The 20,134-nt window shown below is 37.3% G+C and overlaps 1 protein-coding gene across 1 annotated transcript in view; it reads right to left on the bottom strand.

The window, feature by feature from the left end:
* Positions 1-5,485: 5,485 nt before the first annotated feature.
* Positions 5,486-20,134, bottom strand: part of impg1 (interphotoreceptor matrix proteoglycan 1) — a 105,870-nt gene continuing 91,221 nt past the window's right edge. Inside the window, exons 15-17 of the mRNA XM_031902889.1 lie at positions 18,178-18,388; positions 10,578-10,638; positions 5,486-5,649 (exon numbers count right to left, since the gene is read on the bottom strand). Coding sequence (XP_031758749.1) covers positions 10,593-10,638; positions 18,178-18,388 — 257 coding nt within the window. The 3' untranslated portion in view covers positions 5,486-5,649; positions 10,578-10,592. The remainder of the gene's footprint in view (positions 5,650-10,577; positions 10,639-18,177; positions 18,389-20,134) is intronic.

The raw sequence follows: 20,134 nt of genomic DNA, 5'->3' as shown, positions 1-20,134 counted from the left end.
CCTTTGAGTTAACTTTTAGTATGATGTAGAGAGTAATATTTTAAGACAATTTGCAATTGGTCTTTATTTTTTATTATAGTTTTTTAATTATTGCACTTTTTGTTGGAGCAACTCTCCAGGTTTGAGTTGCAACATCTATCTGGTTGCTAGGGCACAAATTACCTTAGCAACCAGGGAGTGGTATTAAAGGAAAACCATACCCCCAGAATGAATAATTAACCAACAGATAGTTTATATTATGCTAAGTAACCTATTAAATAATCTTGCCAAACTGGAATATATATCAGTAAATACTGTCTTTTTCATCCCTTGAACCACCATTTAGTGATGGGCTGTGTGCTCCCTCAGAGATCACCTGACAGGAAATCATGCAACTCTAACTGTAACAGGAGGAAGTGTGGATGCAAAAGACAAAACTCTGTCCATTAATTGGCTGATGGGGCCTAGCATGTATGTGTGCCTTGGCTTGTTTGTGTGCACTGTGAATCCTATGATCCCAGGAGGCGGACCTTAATTCTTAAAATGGCAATTTTCTATTTAGGAGTACCCGATAGCACATACTACTAAAAAGTATATTGATATGAAATGATTTATTTAGATGAAGCAGGGTTTCATATATGTGCTTGTTTGTGCAATACATTTAAATAATAATATACATACATACAGTATATAAGACCAACATTGTTTGGTGGTATAGTTTTCTTTTAATAGGAAGGGGCCTGAATAAAAAAAAAATAGGTTATAAAATGTAACAATAACAATATAATTGTAGCCTCACAGAGCAACAGCTTTTTGGCTGCAGGGGTCAGTGACCCCCATTTGAAAGCTAGAAAGAGTCAGAAACTAGAAAAAAAAAAAATAATAAAGAGCAATTGAAAAGTTGCTTAGAATTGGCCTTCTATAACATACTAAAAGTTAACTTAAAGCCGAACCACCCCTTTAAATTGTATGTTACAATTTCCTGGGGACCCATGCCCTTAGTGCAAGGTATCTGTATCAGAAACACGTGTGAGCAGTGTGGCATTAACAAGCACAGCCTTAAGGGTTGTTAGTGGGCAAGTTAGTGGAATATATTTATCATGCTGTGTAAAAAGTGGAGTAAAACATTGTCGGTGATGTTGCTCATAGCAGCCAATCAGATGCTTTGCTTTGGTTTTCTAACTGTTGAAATCTAATTGCTGATTGGTTGTCCAGGGCAACATCACCGGTAATGCTTCACTCCACTTTTTACACAGCATGATAAATATATTCCACTAACTTGCCCATTGACGTTGCTCATGAATAAAATGGCACTGGCTTTCAGTTGGTAAAATCACCTACTTCAACATTATGAAATGAATTAATTTGTGTGGAACAATTTTCTTTGTGTTCTCTCCTGAATAATATAGATTTTATTAGATGTTGGTTTTAAAACTTGATCTCAGCTGTAAATTTTTTTTATTTATGTTTTACCTGAAATGATCTCTCATAAAGTGTACTGTATTGTTAGAAAATAAACACATTCCCTGACAAAGGTGTCATGGTGCTTAGAATGAAACCTCGCATAATGCCGGAAAAACTAATTGCAAAGTGATAATGGAATGAGTCGGAAAGAATACAACTTTTCACCTTTTTGCTTTGCTTGAATAAGCAGGGGAAGGGAAATGTGCTTGAATGTTTAGAGAAGATATGCTTTTCTGTGAGCATGAAATGCTTTCTGTTATGCCTGCTTATTGAAGCGGCACTGAATGCTGTTCTTATGCAAGTACGGTGCGGAGCTGGGGGAAAAGTCCCAAGGTCCTGGAGCTAAAAAATGCAATTGGTTTAAAATGATTAGCTTTCAGGTACTGGGCTCATTCACAGAATGCAAAGCATTTCATAAAAAAAAGTTGTAATCATAAGCTTCGTCAGCCAGACAGAGCTTGGTGCCTTGCCCACGTAGTGGCTTTGTAAGTACCAACTACTTGTACCTACCTACTTGTACCATGTGGGCAGAAAGCTTCTGAAACTCTTCACTCTTAATGGGATTGTGTATTGATTTTTATGGAGTACTTTTTATTTCTAAATTACATTGTTTACATAGCTAATAATTCACTCTACCATTTAAAATTTTTATTCTTTAACCAACAAATGTATAAGTTGTAATAATGGTGTGTAGGCAGCCATCTCAGTGCATTGTGCCTGAGTCTGAGCTTTCAGAAGGAGCCAACGCTACACATTAGAACTGCTTTCAGGTAACCTATTGTTTCTCCTACTCCCATGTAACTGGAGGAGTCCCAAGCCAGACTTGGATTTCTGGGAGTTGCTATCTTGCTACCTTCCCATTGTTCTGCTGATCGGCTGCTGGGAGGGGGTGATATCACTCCAACTTGCAGCTCAGCAGAAAAGTGTGACTGAAGTTTATCAGAGCACAGGTCACATAGTTGCGTCACACTGGGAAATGAAGACCATGGCTAGCCCCATGTAAAAAGTCAAAATGAAATATAAAAAAATCTGTTTGCACTTTAGAAAATCATATTTTCCTATGTCAGTATTCCTTTAATCTGTCTGTCACTTCCAACTCACACAGATTGCTCCCAACATCTTTAGGCTTCCAAGGACTAGTTTTATATTCATTTTTTAAAGGAGTAAGATTGCAGTGATGCCAACAGGGACATCTAGGGATTATATCTGCAAGCCCATTCTCACACGTGACTCGAAGCTCTAGGCCAAGACTAACAAACCAATACACAAATGCATTTACAAATAACAAGTAATGAAGTCATTTTATTTGGTCAATAAATTGAGAACAGAAAGTAAAAAGTCCATCACAGATAAGAAAACATAGTTGGTAAGCAGATACTGCAGACATGACTTATTGGTAGCTTTAAGGAAACTGCGCTAGCTTTAATAGTTTCTACATTAAGATGGTATCATAATATCTATATATTTTCTTTAATAGTCTTGTAATATAAATGTAATACACCTTATATTTAGGGATCAGATAAGTACTGTACGTTCTCATCTCTACACAGAGAGATATTACTGGCTCCAAGAATGATGTGATTGACATGAGCTGGCAGGGTACTGAGTGTTTGCATTATTATTATTATACATGGTGCGATTTCCCAAAAATGAACCAATGTTTCTATGAGAGCCAAATATATATTAGCAGAAACTCACTTTACAGTATATTTGCTGCAAAACACGCACAGAGTTCTAGCCGACATGTATCAGTCTAGATCCTGCAACTTTGGGATCATTACCCAGCAGCCTGCAGTCTTCTGAACTAATAAAATACTTTGGTTTCCTGCTATTAAAAGGGTGGTTCACCTTTAAGTTAACTTTTTGTGAGTTAAAGAATGTCCTATTCGTAGCAACTTTGTAATTGGTGTCCATTAGTTCTTATAGTTATAAATTGTCTTCATCTTCGGACTCATTTTAGTTGTAACTGACCCCAGCAGCCGAAAAACTTTTGCTCTTTGAGGCTATACAGCAGTTATTTATTGGTACTTTTTATTGGTACTTTTTATTGCTTATCTTTCTATAAATAATCTATAAATAATCCTTCACCAATTCATATTCCAGTCTCTCCTTAAACAATTGCCTGGTTGCTAAGGTAAATAAGGCCCTAGCAACCAGATAGCTGTTGCAATGCAAAACTGAGGAGCTGCTGAACAAAATGCTAAAGAATTAAAAAAAGACATACATAATAAAAAATGAATACCAATTGCAAACTGTCTCAAAATATGCATTATATTATATATATATATATATATATATATATATTATATATATGCATTATACTAAAAGTTCATTTAAAGGTAATCTAACCCTTTCAACTTCAAATCTCCAGCCACTTGTAGCTCCCATTTAAAACCAGAGGGTTAAGATATATATCATGGGCACTAATTTAAACTCCAATTAAAATAGCAGTGCTTATTATTTTGCAAATCCATTTTCATAATACAATATCATTAATTTGACTTTGATAAAGTGCACCGGGGTGCTAATTGTTCTCATTAACTTGCTATATAGCAATGCAGTAATGCTTCACTTCTGTTAACCCATAACAACCAATGACATGTTTGCTTTCAAACAAGAAACAGCTCCAAATCCTTAGGGAAATATTTGTTATCAAAGATTGTCTTCATGGAAACTGATGTCTAAAAACACAAGGGAGATCTTAATCTCGCACATGGCTTCTTGCACCAGTCGCTTTTTTTTTTTCCTTGCGCACATTCTGGTTCTTTAAAAAAAATAGATGAGGTTTTAAGTGGCAAGCATTATTCATTCATACAAAAGAAACCCACGCAAAGAAAAAAAAACAAAAACTATTGACGCCAGAAAGCGTTGGCAAGCTGTAAGATCTCTCTCCCCTTTTTCAGCATACGTTACTGCAAAAACGATTTTCAGTTGGTGAAATAAATGTCTGTATTGTTTCCCAAGGCACTTTCTTCCAACTTTCTCCTTATGTGGTGCCAGGGGGTTCAGGGAGGATTTCCCTTAGAAATAGAAAAGGCTAATTTTAAGTGCAAAGTACAAATTTGGATGGAAATAATCACGTCCCCACAATGCATGGCGTGATTTAGACTGCTGTTGGTTTTGTGCCTGCTGCAGTTGCACCTAATGTATTTAAATGCATGCAAGTGTGTGTTTTAGTAATATTAGCAGGGCTGAACTTGCAGCTGCATTCATACATGACCCATATAATCTTGCCTGTATGATTTGTAGGGACACATTTAAATGGCCTTGTAGAGACCTTATGCTGAAACCTAGTCATTTCTGTCTTACTGAGTATGCCATTATCCTCCAAATATGGTTTTAAAAATGTTTGAAAGTGTATTAGGCATTGTGTCTCATGCTGCCCTGATCAGCCTTAATAAACCCAATACTAAATTGGTTGGTTTCTATTCCCGCTGAAACCTGTAACCTAGTAATGAGCAACCACACAGGGCTAACACCCTCACCTCTTTTTATATGAATACTGGCATACCACATGGCAAAATACACACACACACATGTATATACTGTGTGTATATATATATATATATATATATATATATATATATATATCCTGATATATATCCTGATGACGATCCTGTGGTGATCGAAACGCGTAGATGGTATGCTGAAATAAATCACTGACCTGATTGATGCTGTAGCTGTGAGTGCTTTTTACTGTTGAGTTTGATGTATTATTTTTGTCAGCACCCAGCCTGTGCCCAATACTGGTGAGTGCCGATTCTTTGCAAGACTATATATATATATATATATATATATATATTATATATATATATATATATATAATATGCATTAAGGAGACAAAATAGCAGAGGAGATTAACAGCATGCTCTTTCTTTTTGTTGGGGTGTGGTGATAAATTAAGGTCATAAATAAAGGTTACTTTGCTTCCGATTATGAGAACTCCTTCTCTCTGATTCTGTTTTTTTTTATTGTTTGGGGATTCACTGGACATGGACTAGTGGAACTGCAAATTTTCCAGGGCCCCAATTTGGCAATGACACTTTTTTGAGATGTTTATTCTTTATGTATGAATTGGTATACCATTTGTACAGGGGAATAAATGAGATATGTGTCATTCTCTCAGACAAAATAAACAACAACATCAAAAAATATATATCTCTTCTCAAAAGATCTTGTTAACTTCCTTTGTTCTGGGAGGTCAATCTGAAAGAAAAAGGGATCAGTATAAATACTATAAATAGTATAAATTGGTATAAATTTCTAATGGCTTGCAGCTATAGTACAGGTTTATTGGTAGCCAAACCACACTATTGGAATTATTGGAAGCTAAAATGTTTTTCGATTAACAAAAAAGGTATGGTGATCCAAATTGTAGAAAGCGTTACAAGATATCTTTTTAAACTCTGGCCTCAAGGAAAAAATGTATATGTCAAACCACCTTGAAAGTCCTCATGAAATGCTGCAAATCTACCTTCAGTGTGCCTCCTGACACTACAGAAACTTTCATTCTGCATCCTCTTGTGGTACAAATCTTAACATCACCAAATCTGCTGACATCCTTGGTTTGGGGCATGAGCTAAGTGATATGGAAATGATCCCTTGAAAATGCAATTGGTATGAACTCACCAGTTGAAACACTGGGACCATGTCATCAAAATCTAGACAAGCACTCCAAAAAAAAAAATTCAACTATGATGGTTTAATGAAGTAAGAACGTATATATATTAAGCATTACGTGTCCATAAAAAGCCTAACATGTTTGTGCTGTAGTGCACTTAATCATAGGCTATGATCAAGTTTAGCACAAAATGCATTTGTGTAACTATGCTAAAGGACCCTAATTATTCAGACTTCTGGCACTACCAAGCAATAAAGAGTGCATAGGGAATGTGATCTCTGCACAAAAGATCTTTATTACAGATATTTAAAAGAAGAAATACAGAGATTAAAGAGTGGATTGGAATAATGAGGAAATGAGAAAAAGGACTTTGCAGATTGCACTCCAGTGTGGATGCAACTTTATATCAATGACAGCTCCCTTTGTGTTAAATAAACCCAATACATCTATCTGGTTTGCTGTTAGTATGGATTTATGTCAAATTAATATTGCCTTAGGCAACCAAGGTACTTGAAGGATACAACAGCCACATGGGATAAAATGAGAACATTGTCTCTAGGCATAAATATATATATATATAATATATATACAAAAAAGACCAGCAACACCGAGTTATATTCCAAAAACAATCAATTGTGTATTAAAAACGCATGAACAGCCAACGTTACATTTCGGTCCCCATCGGGACCTTTCTTGAGAATACACAATTGATTGTTTTTGGAATATAACTCGGTGTTGCTGGTCTTTTTTGGATATTTAAATCATTTACCTTGCACCCGAGCTAAGAGCTGAAGCAGAGTGCCACCCTGGGTTCGCTATATACCTGTATATATATATACACTACAGTCTCCCCAAACATTCTGTGATGTGTGTGTGTGTATATATATATATATATATATATATATATATATTTGTGTGTGTGTGAAGGGATTTTTTTCACTTTGTAGAGAAAAAAAGTCTGCTAATTTTTAGTACAATAATTTCTTTAGTGTAAATCTGCTGTAAAACTATAGTACTCTGCATTTCCAACAGGCCATGCTGAGATTTGTTTCAAACCTGACCACAGTCCCTGTTATTCATCTGCATTGCTCTAGCCTTGGAATATCTTTTAAAAAGTAGAATTGCTTCACAGTAAACCAACCTTGTTTTTCTAACTATATTTCCATACATAGTCTGCCAATATTTCCCTGCATACTTCATTGTAATGGGCTCAAGGAAAGCAATGCTTATCCTTAGAATGTGTATACATTTTCCATTTCAGCCTTAACTCTTATCTATATACTGAAAAAAAAGAAACCTTTTAGCATTAATATCGTTTTGCTACACCTCACCATTAATCTAAATTCAGCCCCAAGCTTGTATTTCATACACAAAAATACATTTTATGTAAAAAAAACCCCACTATTCTTACATTTTATCCACTAGTGTCGGATTGGGCTGCTGGGGCACCAGGAAAAAACCCGGTAGGCCCCGGCGGCCCAGACCCGAATCCCCCAGGGCGCTTCCACGATCCACCAGTCTCCTTCCCCTCCATGCGCCGCAGGTGAGTTTAATTTAGGCGCGCTCTGGGAAACGGTTCGGAGAGTGTTGGGGGATCCTGCGGGGGGGGGGGCTGAAGGTAGCGGGGCCATTGGGGGGTGCAGGGGCACCTGAGGCAGAAGCCGCAGTGGGCACTGCACCCCCCAGTCTGACCCTGTTATCTACTACTACCATATTATAATTAACAAAGCTGCTGACTTCTAATTGGTCTGGATTCTGCAAAGTCACATTGAATACATTTTACATAATAAATAACCAAGGGCTAGAAAAACAGCCTGAGTGATATAGCTCTGCAAAATGGCAGTGTGTTCCACTAGGAAACCTGCAGTTTTTTTTTTATGAAGGCTTTTTGTCAGGTAGTAAATAGTGCATGCCTCCTAATAAAATAATGTTGTCTGCTGCTTTCATATATACTGACTGGGGGGGGAGGATCCTGTTTAAAATACACTAATCGCACAGGGGGAAAATATGCTTTACAAATCACAGAAGCTTTGGGGTGACTGTAGAGTTATCTATCCTACTAACATTTGCCACTACCCAGTGTCTGTCACTTTAATGTATTTTGGGTGCCACTACTTCTGCCCCTCACTGTCAATTTGCCATTATTTAAATACATACTGTGTTTGTGTGTGTGCAGATAGATAGATGATAGATAGTTTTTCCTTACTGTACAAGGTAATGACACTTTTTCCATGGTGTGGGGCTGGCTTTGGGCAGATCAAAAAATGAAAACTGTGTAATGCTTACACATTCCTATCAATAATACAAATACTTTTAATATTTAATTAATGCTTCATTCCATTGTTTCTGATCATAATAGATCTGTCTTTCTAGTAAATTCATTAGCCTGATAAAATGATATTAACAAGTGGACACATGATCTTGACAATGTGGCAAAGCCTTTATAAAAATCTGTGATGCAAACACTGCTAGATTTTTTGTCAGAGCAATAAGGACCCTATAAAGCAGTGGTTCTCAACCTTCCTAATGCAGTGACCCGATGGTCCGATGGTCTTAGGTGACCCCTGTGAATGGGTCGTTCGACCCCCAAATGGGTCCCGACCTACAGGTTGAGAACCGCTGCTATATATATAAAGGAATGATCAGCTTCTAATGCCTTAGCTAAACTTGCTTGAGTCTGTCTTTGAGAGATACAAAATATTAGAAGTTAGAATAAGTTTGCATAATAAGTCAATGTTGTCAGCCATTGGCAGTCAGTAGTCAGTGCTGGTTGGCCCATAGTACAAAGGAATCCTTTTTGTCAGTTTTAGGATGTAGAGGTCACTTTTCCTATCAGGACAACATTCCACATTTAATTTTCCCTGTCAGGTTTAAGATTTGTGTGTTAAATGTCATGTAAATAGCAAACTCTCTCTCATAGTTTCACTTAAATCCTCAAGTTATTTCGGCTTTTGTCTCTGTTTGCCTGATCAATGTATAAACTCCCTATAGACTGATGACACTCGGCATGTTTCTGTACAGTCCAAACCTTTTGGGTCAGTTAATCTATAAGTGCCTAAACTTTAGTCTGTGTAAGTTGCACATTGTGAATCACTTCATGTATTGATTGACCGGATGTAGTTATCTATAGATTACAAATCCTAGCCAGTGCTTCTAACTGATTGCTGATTTAATGCAATATACTTCATCTACACATTACTGATTCTAAGTGGCAATTGCTCTGGAGATAAATGGCTTACTGTTTGCAAGTTATTTTAAGGAATAATTGAATCCAATTCTATTCTGTGATCATTAGTTGTAAAATAAATAGGCTATTTTGTAAATCAGTGAATTGCAAGCTCAGCAGCACCTGTACAAGTGTCAGGATTACATTTACACTGAAAACGTGAACTCAGTATGGGGTCGGAGTGATTCTAATCCATGAGCCACCCTGAGACGGCTCTTGTCTTGTAATGCTGCCCCCTTTTACCCTTACCCCTCCATATATTACCTTTCCTGCGCCAGAGGGGGTCCAGGGGGGGGCCGCATGGCTAGTGCTAGTGGCTTTTTGCCACCCCAGTAACTTGAGGGGTGCTGCTGCCTGGTGCAAGATTCTCACCTTGCCTCATGGCATAAGCGCCCCCCTATGCGGTTAGATAACACAATAGAGACATGTTTATTCTTCTTATATTAAAGGAACAGTAACACCAAAAAAATTCAAGTGTATGAAAGAAATTCTAATATAATATACTGCTGCCCTGCACTGGTACAACTGGTGTTTTGCCTCAGAAACACTACTATGGTTTATATAAATAAGCTGCTATGTAGCCATGGGGGCAGCCATTCAAAGGAGAAAAGGCACAGGCACTTAGCAGATAACAGATAAAACACTATTGTATTCTACAGAACTTATCTGTTATCTGCTATGTAACCTGTGCCTTTTCTCCTTTTTTCCAGCTTGAATGGCTGCCCCCGGGGCTACACAGCAGCTTATTATATATAAACTATAGTAGAGTTACTGTAGCAAACACACAACTTTTACCAGTGCAGGGCAACAGTAAATTATATTTCATTTACTTTAAAACGCTTTAATTTTTTGGTGTTACTGTTCCTTTAATATAAACATGCTATTTTTTCAACATTTCTTGCATATAAAGGAAAACTATACCTGCAGAATGAAACAGTTTATAACATATTAAGTGGCCTGTTAAAGAATCTTGCCAAACTAGAATATATATCTATCTATCAGAAAATATTGCCTTTGCATCCTTTCTCTTGATGGGCTGTGTGTTCCCTCAGGATCACACACATTTTTAAAATGGCAGTTTACTATTTAGGATTACCCAATAGCACATACTATTAAAAAAGTAAATTTTTATGAAAAAGGTTTATTTAGATGAAACAGGGTTTTACATATGCAATACATTTTTATATAGAACAACATTGTTTAGGGGTATAGTTTTCCTATACAGGGGAAAAATAAGAACAGACAAAAACCCATACCATATCTAAAATTAAAAATGGCATTGCAAACCTGTGAAAGAAAATTTCATACTCCAGTTTTCAGTTTTGGTTCAAAGGAAATTTCTGGTGACCTGCAGAAAAACACATAAAAGATATACATATATTTAAGCATAGTAAATCATAGTAAAAACCATTGTAGCTAGGGTTTGGGAAATGGAGCCTGTCTTCAGAAGCTGCTAGGCTCCGCAGAAAAGCGTTCTGAAAGCATAAATGTGGGATGCATTAGAAGCCAATTACCATTATATTTCTCACGTCTTGTATAAAGGAATAGAGACTGTAGCAGCTACACTACTGCATGCAATTATATATTATTAAAAGAGATTGAGGTGACCTTCCAGGCACCTTTACCTCCTAACACTTTGCTGCGTGTGTTGAAGTGTGTGCAGCTCTCTATGATCAGTGTCCCTTGCAGAACTGTTGAAGGCACTTGTAGTGGTATAAGGTGTTTTCATACTTTCATCATGGTTTAATGCTGGGCTTATTTTTCCAGAATTCAGGAGTCTGTGGCTGCTGACATTTACTCTATAACAAAATATTGCAATCTGTGTGAGTATATGTGCTATGATATCCAACCATGTTCTCTTTATATGTGTTTTTTTTTAATAAAACTTTTTGTGGCTTACTCCTTTTGTGACTTGTGCTTGTGTCCTCCATACAGTTTTCCAAGTTTGATGAGAATAAACCCCAGAACCAGAGTTCCAAGTGAAGCAATTATAACAGTGATGCTTACATTCTGTACTGTAATGTCTGAACAATGATCTCCATTGTAAAACCAGTGTTTAACTTTGAGACATCTAAAATGGATAATAGGTTACATACCTGTGAGTCAGAAATAATACATCACTATGAAAATATGTAAGTGGCATTGCAAGGTTGCTCAACACTGCCTGCCATATTAGAATCTATTATTTTTGTATATAAACGTATGCAAAACAAAAGACATATTTTTTCCAGTCTAACAACCCCAATACAATGGTATACTGCAGTTTCTAAATGTTTTCAGGACACATTAAAGTGCCTTAATACTGAAAGTGAGTTGTAAATGTAACTTGTCATTTGCAAATCACTATACATCCCTACAACAAAAAAAGGTACAGGAAATGACTGGCAGTGGTATGAAACTAAAACTATTAAGGTGGCTATACACTGACAGATCCTGTATTAGGGTTACCAGATCACTGGAAAATTCTGGGACATGTCTAAAAAAATCCAGCTAGCAGAGCTGAAATGATTGCAGTGCGTTTTAAATGTCATCAGTGCTGCCTTGCAACATGTATTTGTTAGGCGTGTCCCTGAATTTTCAAGTGATCTGGTGACCAGGGGCATTTCTGGTTCCTGGGGATGCTCCTTTGATGCTGTCCCCCACAATTATCTTTACAGCGCTGCAGGGGGTCCAGCTAGCAGAGCCAAATTTCTGGTTTTAAAAACTAAAATTTGGCTCTTAAAGTTATCAGAAGAGGCTTTTGCCACCCCTGGTAACACTGGGAGCGCTGCTGCCTGAAGTGAGTTTCTCAACTTGCCTCATGGCAGCAGCACCCCTACTGGTCACCCTACTGTATGGTGTCCAACCAATTAGCCCATCCACCAAATGGACCATTACCATAAGTAGTATGACCAACTTTTACTTGTTTTGTACTTCAGGCTGACAGTCTGCATGATTGGAACAGCAGGAAGTGAATGAAGGGGATGGAACAGCAGGAAGTGAATGAAGGGGATGGAACAGCAGGAAGTGCATTAAGGGGATGAAACAGCAGGAAGTGAATAAAGAGGATGGAACAGCAGGAAGTGAATAAAGAGGATGGAACAGCAGGAAGTGAATGAAGAGGCACTGTGCCTCCAATTCACTCCCTTATCTTCCAGTGCAATATGCACAGCCAATATAGTGCATTGGCAGATGAAATTTTCTAATCTTCCCGACTGATGAACCGATCAATATCTGTGGTGCATAGCTATTGGTTGGAATTGGCAGGCCCGCATACATCTGCTGAAAATTGTTTCATAAGATTTTATGAGTACAGCTGTTTTAGCTAGTTTTAGTATTTCCACCAACTAGCAAATCTAGAATCAGCTGGAGAGCTGCAGATAACCCATCTAAGTGGTACACATTAATAAATACAAAAGTCATAAATGGCAGCCATAAAAAGAGGCTCATAATTGCACCTGATTGTAGAGCAAATCATTCAGCTACTATTCCAGTACAGTCATGTTATTTGAGATAATGAAGACTTTTTCATTGTCAGCTTGAGAACAATGGCTCAAAGAGCAAATCATGGCTTTTCTCTCTCTGCAGTTTTAGTAGCCTATACGTACCATGTATAACGCTGAAGCCATCACATTTGATACCAAAACTTCCCGATAAGTATTCTTAATGATATTTAATTAAAATGTTCATAGTAACAATGGATGGCTGATTACCCAAAGAAAGTGTTAAAGAGAATGTCTGTATGTCTAATCAAGGTGATATGGGGCATGTTTTCGCCCTATTAAATATGCAGCTGTACATGATAGCCAATGCTCATTTCTCTTCATTTGTTAATCAAGATGAGTGGGGGCAGCCATATTTAACATTTGTTTATGTTTAGAAAGCTACATTCCTTTGTGGGAGGGTGTTTAACTCACAGACAAAAGAAGCGTTACCTGTCCTACATTAAAGGGGTGGTTTACTGACCAGCAGCCAATAAACTATTCCTCTGTGAGGCTACAATTCTATAGTTATGTTACCTTTTTTTTTTTACTTACTTTCTACTACTTACCTGTCCTATTCATGTTCCAGTCTTTCATTTAAACCACTGCCTGTATTCTAGATCAGTTTGGACTCAAACATAATAATTCAAAAATCACAAATAATAAAAAAAATAAACAAACAATAATAAAAAAAATGAAGACCAATTGCAAAATGTTTCAGAATATCACCCTCTACGTTATAATAAAAGTTCATTTAAAGTTGAACAACCCCCTTTAATACATTGCTGCTGAATGCAGGCTGTGCAGTATTTATGGGGTACACGCTGCCTGGCACTTTGTAAATGATCTTTCAATGTTTCTTTAAACACACTTATACTTACTTTAGCAATCAGACCTGATTTTCCACAATATTAAATTTTAGCTCTTACCATGAACATTATAGATTGAAATATTATCAAGCAATCTGGAACCAAACTTGATTGAAATATTATGGCTTCGGTCTGATACCGGACATGTATAGGCAATTAACATTTATTTTATTCTTTAGTATCTGAGCTCCAAAGTGTTGATTGCTATATTGATTGTGGCAAGAATGCGGGTTGCAGCTGGTTGTGGCTTTTTTATGGCCCAGCATAAGATTTCCTTATAGATACAAAACAAAGCTTTTCAAACTGAGGTTTTTAAAGATTTATAGGCAAGTTTTCTCAGAGTGCTAAACGGCCTGTGAATAACTGCATTTATTCTAAAAAGGTTACTTTTTAATACCTGTATTGAAGTTGTCAACCTAATATGTTGGGAATAATAAATAACATTATAAAATAGTTTTTACAAGTTGTAAATGGGAAAAAAATTAGCATAAATAAGAACAAAAATTCACACTTGACATTTCTCACAGTTATATTCTTCATTCGCCAGTTATTTAAAAAATATCCCTTGCAGCTTCCAGTTATTGGACCCAGACCAGAAATCTGTGGGTTCTGACAAATGCCAGGGAGGCTGCTGCAAGATGCCATAGGCAGTGGATTGGTAAGGGGGCATTTGGGGCCTCTGTGACTCCCAGTATTGACTTAAATCCTTTCTAGTACTTTACCTAATGCCAAAATACAGAGTTTCACACAGGACTAGATTCATGCTGCTGATTTAAGCACTTCAAACCAGTTCTGTGGCTTATCTGCCTGTGTATGGGGCACTCCAATGGGCCTACCCAACCAATATCTGGCTAAAAAAATCAGCCAGGTGTTGATCAGGCAGCTTTGATTTTCCAGTTGGATCAGGGACCACATTGGCTTGTTGATTCAGTCTTCACCTGGTAGCCTGTATCCCAATTTTTGCAAACCTATTATTTGGCCCTAGGGTGGGCATATCAGGGAAAGAGTCAGCAACTGCACCAAACGGGCAGATTTTCAAGTGTATGGTCGGCTTAGGCCTTTTCCTATCCTTCCTAGTTGGCATGCCACTGAAATTCTACCATTTCTGGCTCTTTCCGTCACTCATTTATTTTACTGCCTATTTACCTTTGGGTGGATGCTGGCTAATTTGCCAAAGGTTGTTGGTTGGTTTAGATAAAAAACCTCAAAAAGATTTCTGTAAGTGGTCAGCTGTGGTTTTTATGTTGTATTTACTTCATTGTACCATATTACATAACCATTTCATTATCATTTTTGGTTTCTATGTTTATACAATATCCTTCTTAATGTTTATTTGCTGAAAAAATAAAAGATTTGTGATAGTCCAAGGTTAGGCAGCAAACATCGCATTCATCTCTCTGGACAGGGAATTGAGGAATAATTTTATGAATCATTGATGGAGACATATACTTCAGCTGGTATTTTCATTGGCCATTTGTTATTACTAAGTGTTTTCTATCAACGACTGTCCTTTCAATCATTTTTTAAATGGTATATGCCGTGTGTTGTATTTTTTATTACAAAGATTAGTGAAAGTTTGAAAATGACAAAATAACAGCAGTGAAGAAAGGTCAGAGGAGATGCAGCAGTGCAAATAAATAAGAGAATTCAGACCGCTCTGATGGCTTGGCTGCTCTTTGCTTTCCTATAAAATATTTTAGTCTTTCCTGGTTTAATGTCAACACACAATATTCTGCATTTGTAACCATGCTCTTTAATCCTTCTCTTGGTGTCACCATGTTAAAAGAGTCTATTTAATCTTTATTTTTTCATTTTTTACACTAGGACTTATTTTGGAGAATATAAATAACAAAACATGATACCAGAAAACATGTATCCACAATATAGCAAAATGGGCTCTCCATATAGGGTGGGGGTGGGAGGGCTGATATGAGCCAAGTGTATAAATATGATTAGATTAGAGATTGAAAGAGAAATCCTTTGGGTTTCCTGCAGCATTCCCAGCGATCTAATTAAGAATATTTCCAGAACAGATGACAGGCCAATTTGATCGATTTCAACAAAACAAATATTTTGTAATATTATCTCTGGCTCCTCAAAACTCGACTGGTCTAAGATGTCAAGCCATTTTCTTGACAAAGTCCCTTTTTTCTACTTAATCAATGCTTTATTATAGTGCTTCTAGATGATAGCTCAAAAAAACATTGATTCGCCACAATTTGTTCAATCAAATATGGCCACATTTGTTACTTGAAATGATAAATCCCCAATCAATTAAAATCAGTCTATAATGATCAAGAACTCTAATGGGGCATAGTGCAATAATATGCCCCTTAGTGCTTATTTAGGAAGCACTTGTGGACAGGGTCTGGCTGCTCTCTGCATCTAGACTGATTGGAAACCTTCCTCACACACCCTAGTACTCCAAAAATGAGAGGCCCAATGCTGGAGGGATCGGCACCCTCCCAAACAATTCGATAATTCTCTCTGCATCTACCATCAGATTGGAAACAAACCACTTCTAGTACCAGTGGGTGTAAGGCAGCCTTGCCCTTACTGAACCAACAGTCCTTATTGCTTACTGCAGGAAGTAAGCATAGGTCTCTCTTGTGGCTTGGCCTGATTTATACACATATATAAATGATGCCTAGGCGTGCCTGACTCACTATTCTGAACCCAAAATGCTGAACACATATAGCACTGTAGTAGTAATTAGTATTAGGTGATCACAGGTACTGCAATTCTTGCATGGATTGCACCTGTTTTTAGCACACTGCATCCTGAACTGCACTTAGTAAATGACCCCATTACAAATGTAAACGTAATGCTACAATCTACTCATAGATGGCCATAAAAATGTCTTTGGACACACAGATAGCACCATGTAACAAGGAGTCGGGTCTCCTTCAGTTCTGTTAATCAGCTGACTTGCAACATTGCCTCAGAGCCATGTGTGCAGTGACAGTGATTTCAAATGCAAAAACATTTCTAATTAATGCATATTGGAAAGTTGCCTAGAACTACATTTCCTTTCAATAAACTTCATCTTTGTAAAACTGAATTCAGCTGTTTCCTTTACTATTGATAAACTTTAAAGGAGAAAGAAAAGTAAAAACTAAGTAAGCTTTATCAGAAAGGTCTATGCAAATACAGCCATAAGCACTCACAGAAATGTTGCACTGACTTCTCTGTCAAAAGATTTGTTGTGTCTGTAATTCATGTGCCAGAGACACACAGCTCTCTGCTCTCTCCCCTCTCCTGCTCGCCCCTCCCTCAAGAATGCTAAGAACCCACCCCCCCCTTAAGAATGTGGATCTGAGCCAATCAGCAAAAAGCTAACTCTTAGGGGCTGATTTACTAAGACACGATTTCGAATCCGAATTGGAAAAATTCCGATTGGAAACAACATTTTGCAACTTTTTTGTATTTTTTGCGATTTTTTCGGCGTCTTTACGATTTTTGTGTAAAAACGCGAGTTTTTCGGCGTCTTTACGATTTTTCCGTAAAAACGCAAGTTTTTCGTAGCCATTACGAAAGTTGCGCAAAGTCGCGCCTTTTTCGTAGCGTTAAAACTTAAAAGGCGCGATGTTTCGCGCAAGTTTTAACGCTACGAAAAAATCGCGACTCTGCGCAACTTTCGTAATGGCTACGAAAAACTCACGTTTTTACGCAAAAATCGTAAAGACGCTGAAAAACTCGCATTTTTACGCAAAAATCGTAAAGACGCCGAAAAAGTCAAAAAATTACCGATCATTACGAAAAAAACGCAATCGGACGCATTCGGCCCGTTCGTGGGTTAGTAAATGTGCCCCATAGTCTTACTAACTGAGCATGTACAATTGGTCTGGGTCTCGGTGCAGGAGTCAGGCATTATGGGAACTTTCTTTACACAGCTCAGGGTTTTTTCTTCCTGTTTGGCTTCTGATCATCTGAACAGGTGAAATATGGGGAGACTTAAGGGCACTATTGACAGAACTGAAGGTATGCCTGCAGCTTTAGATTAACTCTTTATTAGCCTTTCCTTCTCTTTAATTCTGTTTCATTTAATATAAGACTTTATGATCTGGGAGAGATGAGGGCCATATTGGAATTTAAGGGATGGATATCAATTTTGCAATAGGATCTTGATAGACTCGTGACTTCCAATGGTGTGAAGTGTGATCCCCATCTAAGTTCTGCTTCTTACTGCAGTTTAAAAGGAACCCTTTTGTAAAGCTGACATTCCCGGTATAGTCTGTGTTCCTATGCTGATGTATTGTTACTTTATCTTTTCTAATTTGTCTCTCTTCTTTTATGTTATTTTGAGTTCTATGCATATCATGCAATAAAAAGATAATTAAAAAAAGAAATTTGAAAGCCATTAAAAAAATGTTTCATTTACTTGTCAACAAAAAATGAATTAGTTAGTTAAAACAAGAAAGAATAAACCCAAGGGTGGAAAATACCTTATAGAAAGGTGGAATATGTACACTATCGGGACAGTTTGTAACAATAATTACAAAGGCAATTTAACATACCAAAGACTATTTTAAATACATTAGATCATCAGGATATTACCTACAAACTGCTCCTTGCCCCTTGACAATTTCGCAGGTCTGTCCATCAGCACAATAGTTTGGTTCCAGCTCACAAACACTTTGGCATGGTAGCCCATCAAGGCTTTTGTAACCAGCTTTACACAGGCAGGCTGCCTCTTTTGTCCTGGAGTTTATTGAGCATTCTGAAAATTCGTCACATGCCATAAATTTGCATGCATCTGCATGGTCGGCTGGAATAGAAAGAGGAACATGGTCAATCACTTTTACAGGGATCTTCAGGGTAGTGAAGTAAATGTTTTTGCTTTGTTTGGCTTTTTTCTGTTTAAATAATAGTAGATACTGTGAAATACTGGAAGATAAAGAGCAGATTTTTTATGATTTTATACCTGTTTAAAATCTTTCAATTTGTTCTTTAATCCTTGATACTTTTATGTATGATGCACTATATGGCCATAAGTATCCAGGCATCCCTTCTAATTACTGGAATTGGCTATTTAAAGGAAAACAAACCCTAAAAATTAATATGGCTAAAACTGCCTTATTTTATATACTAAACTGACTGCACTAGCCTCAAGTTTCATATTGGATTCTGTTAGAACTGTTCAGGACACTGCACATGCTCTGTGGGCTCTGAGCAGCTGTTGGGAAGCTGAACTTAGGGGTTGCCACAAAATATCAAGCAGAAAATGAGGCTGGTCATATAAACTGATGAGGGCATTCCAAATGTAAGGGGTAGCAAGGCAGAAAGGTTTAAGGCGGGAAACAGCAGTAGTAGTGGGGGGCGCAACCAAACGATCGCTCTGCGAGGAACGAAGGAGTCGGCCAGGAACGTATGGAGACACAAGGGAAGAGATGTGGTGAGGAGCAGAGGAATTCAGGGTTTTGAAGGTTAAGAGAAGAAGTTTGTAAGATATTCTTTGTTTAATAGGAAGCCACGATAAGGACTTTAGCAGGGGAAGGGCCTGAACTCTCCTGGATGAGAGGAGGAGAATTCTGGCAGCAGTATTTAATATAGACTGTAGAGGGAAAGATGGCCGGTTAGTAGCAGGTTACAGTAGTCAAGTCGGGATAGGATGAGAGCATGCATGAGCAGCCTAGCTGTTGCGGTAAAGAGAAAGGGACGGATTTTGGCTATATTGCGCAAGAAAAAGTGACAGGTTTTGACAGTGGTGTTAATATGGTCAGAGAAGGAGAGACAGGAGTCAAAGATCACCCCCAAACAACGCCCCGAATCGACCGGGCTTAGACGGAAAGATCATTAGTTCAGTTTTTGTTAGGTTCAGGTCATTTAAATAAATATATATTTTTTGTACTGGCTCTTTAAAAAAAAAAGTTAAAATATGAAAGTAGACACCTTGAGCATTAATGTAAAAATGTAAAGAAAATCACTTAAAATCAACAGAGGACCTTGCTGTAAGGAGGATGGGTGACCCCCACTGCTCAGTTGCTCTTCACCAACATCAATATTTGCAGAGATGATTTCCTGGCAAAGTGTATTTATTTATATTGCATTATTGAATGATATACTGTGTATCATTTCTGTATTGGAGCTACTTCAGCCTTTTAATTAAACCATTATTGTTTTTTTTGCTGAACTTGTGCAAATGGCCCACTAATTCATTTGTACGGCTCTCTAACATCATCGAACAGCAGCACAGCACACAGAGAGACAAACAACAAATTTATGGCTGATTATTTAATACAATTTAAATTGAATATGGAAAATGATAACCCTGGTGTGAGTGAGCACAATAAAGAAATGCTATTAAGCTCCAATTTGCTTGGAGAAGCAAAGCACTGCGACACTAAGCATTCCAATGATCTATTTTTGTTATGAAGCTCAAACCTGTTTTTAAAAACATGATTAGCCAGCAAATATTTTATTAATATTGAACAAACATTTTTTATTTTCAACATTACGTTTTAAAGATATGTTAGTAATGTTATACTATTCCATTTTATCGCTGGTCATTATT

This window comes from Xenopus tropicalis, chromosome 5 (assembly GCF_000004195.4).
Source record: "Xenopus tropicalis strain Nigerian chromosome 5, UCB_Xtro_10.0, whole genome shotgun sequence".
NCBI lineage: Eukaryota > Metazoa > Chordata > Amphibia > Anura > Pipidae > Xenopus > Xenopus tropicalis.
The sequence above is the reverse complement of the archived record's forward strand: the minus strand, read 5'-3'. Positions and strand labels throughout refer to the sequence as shown.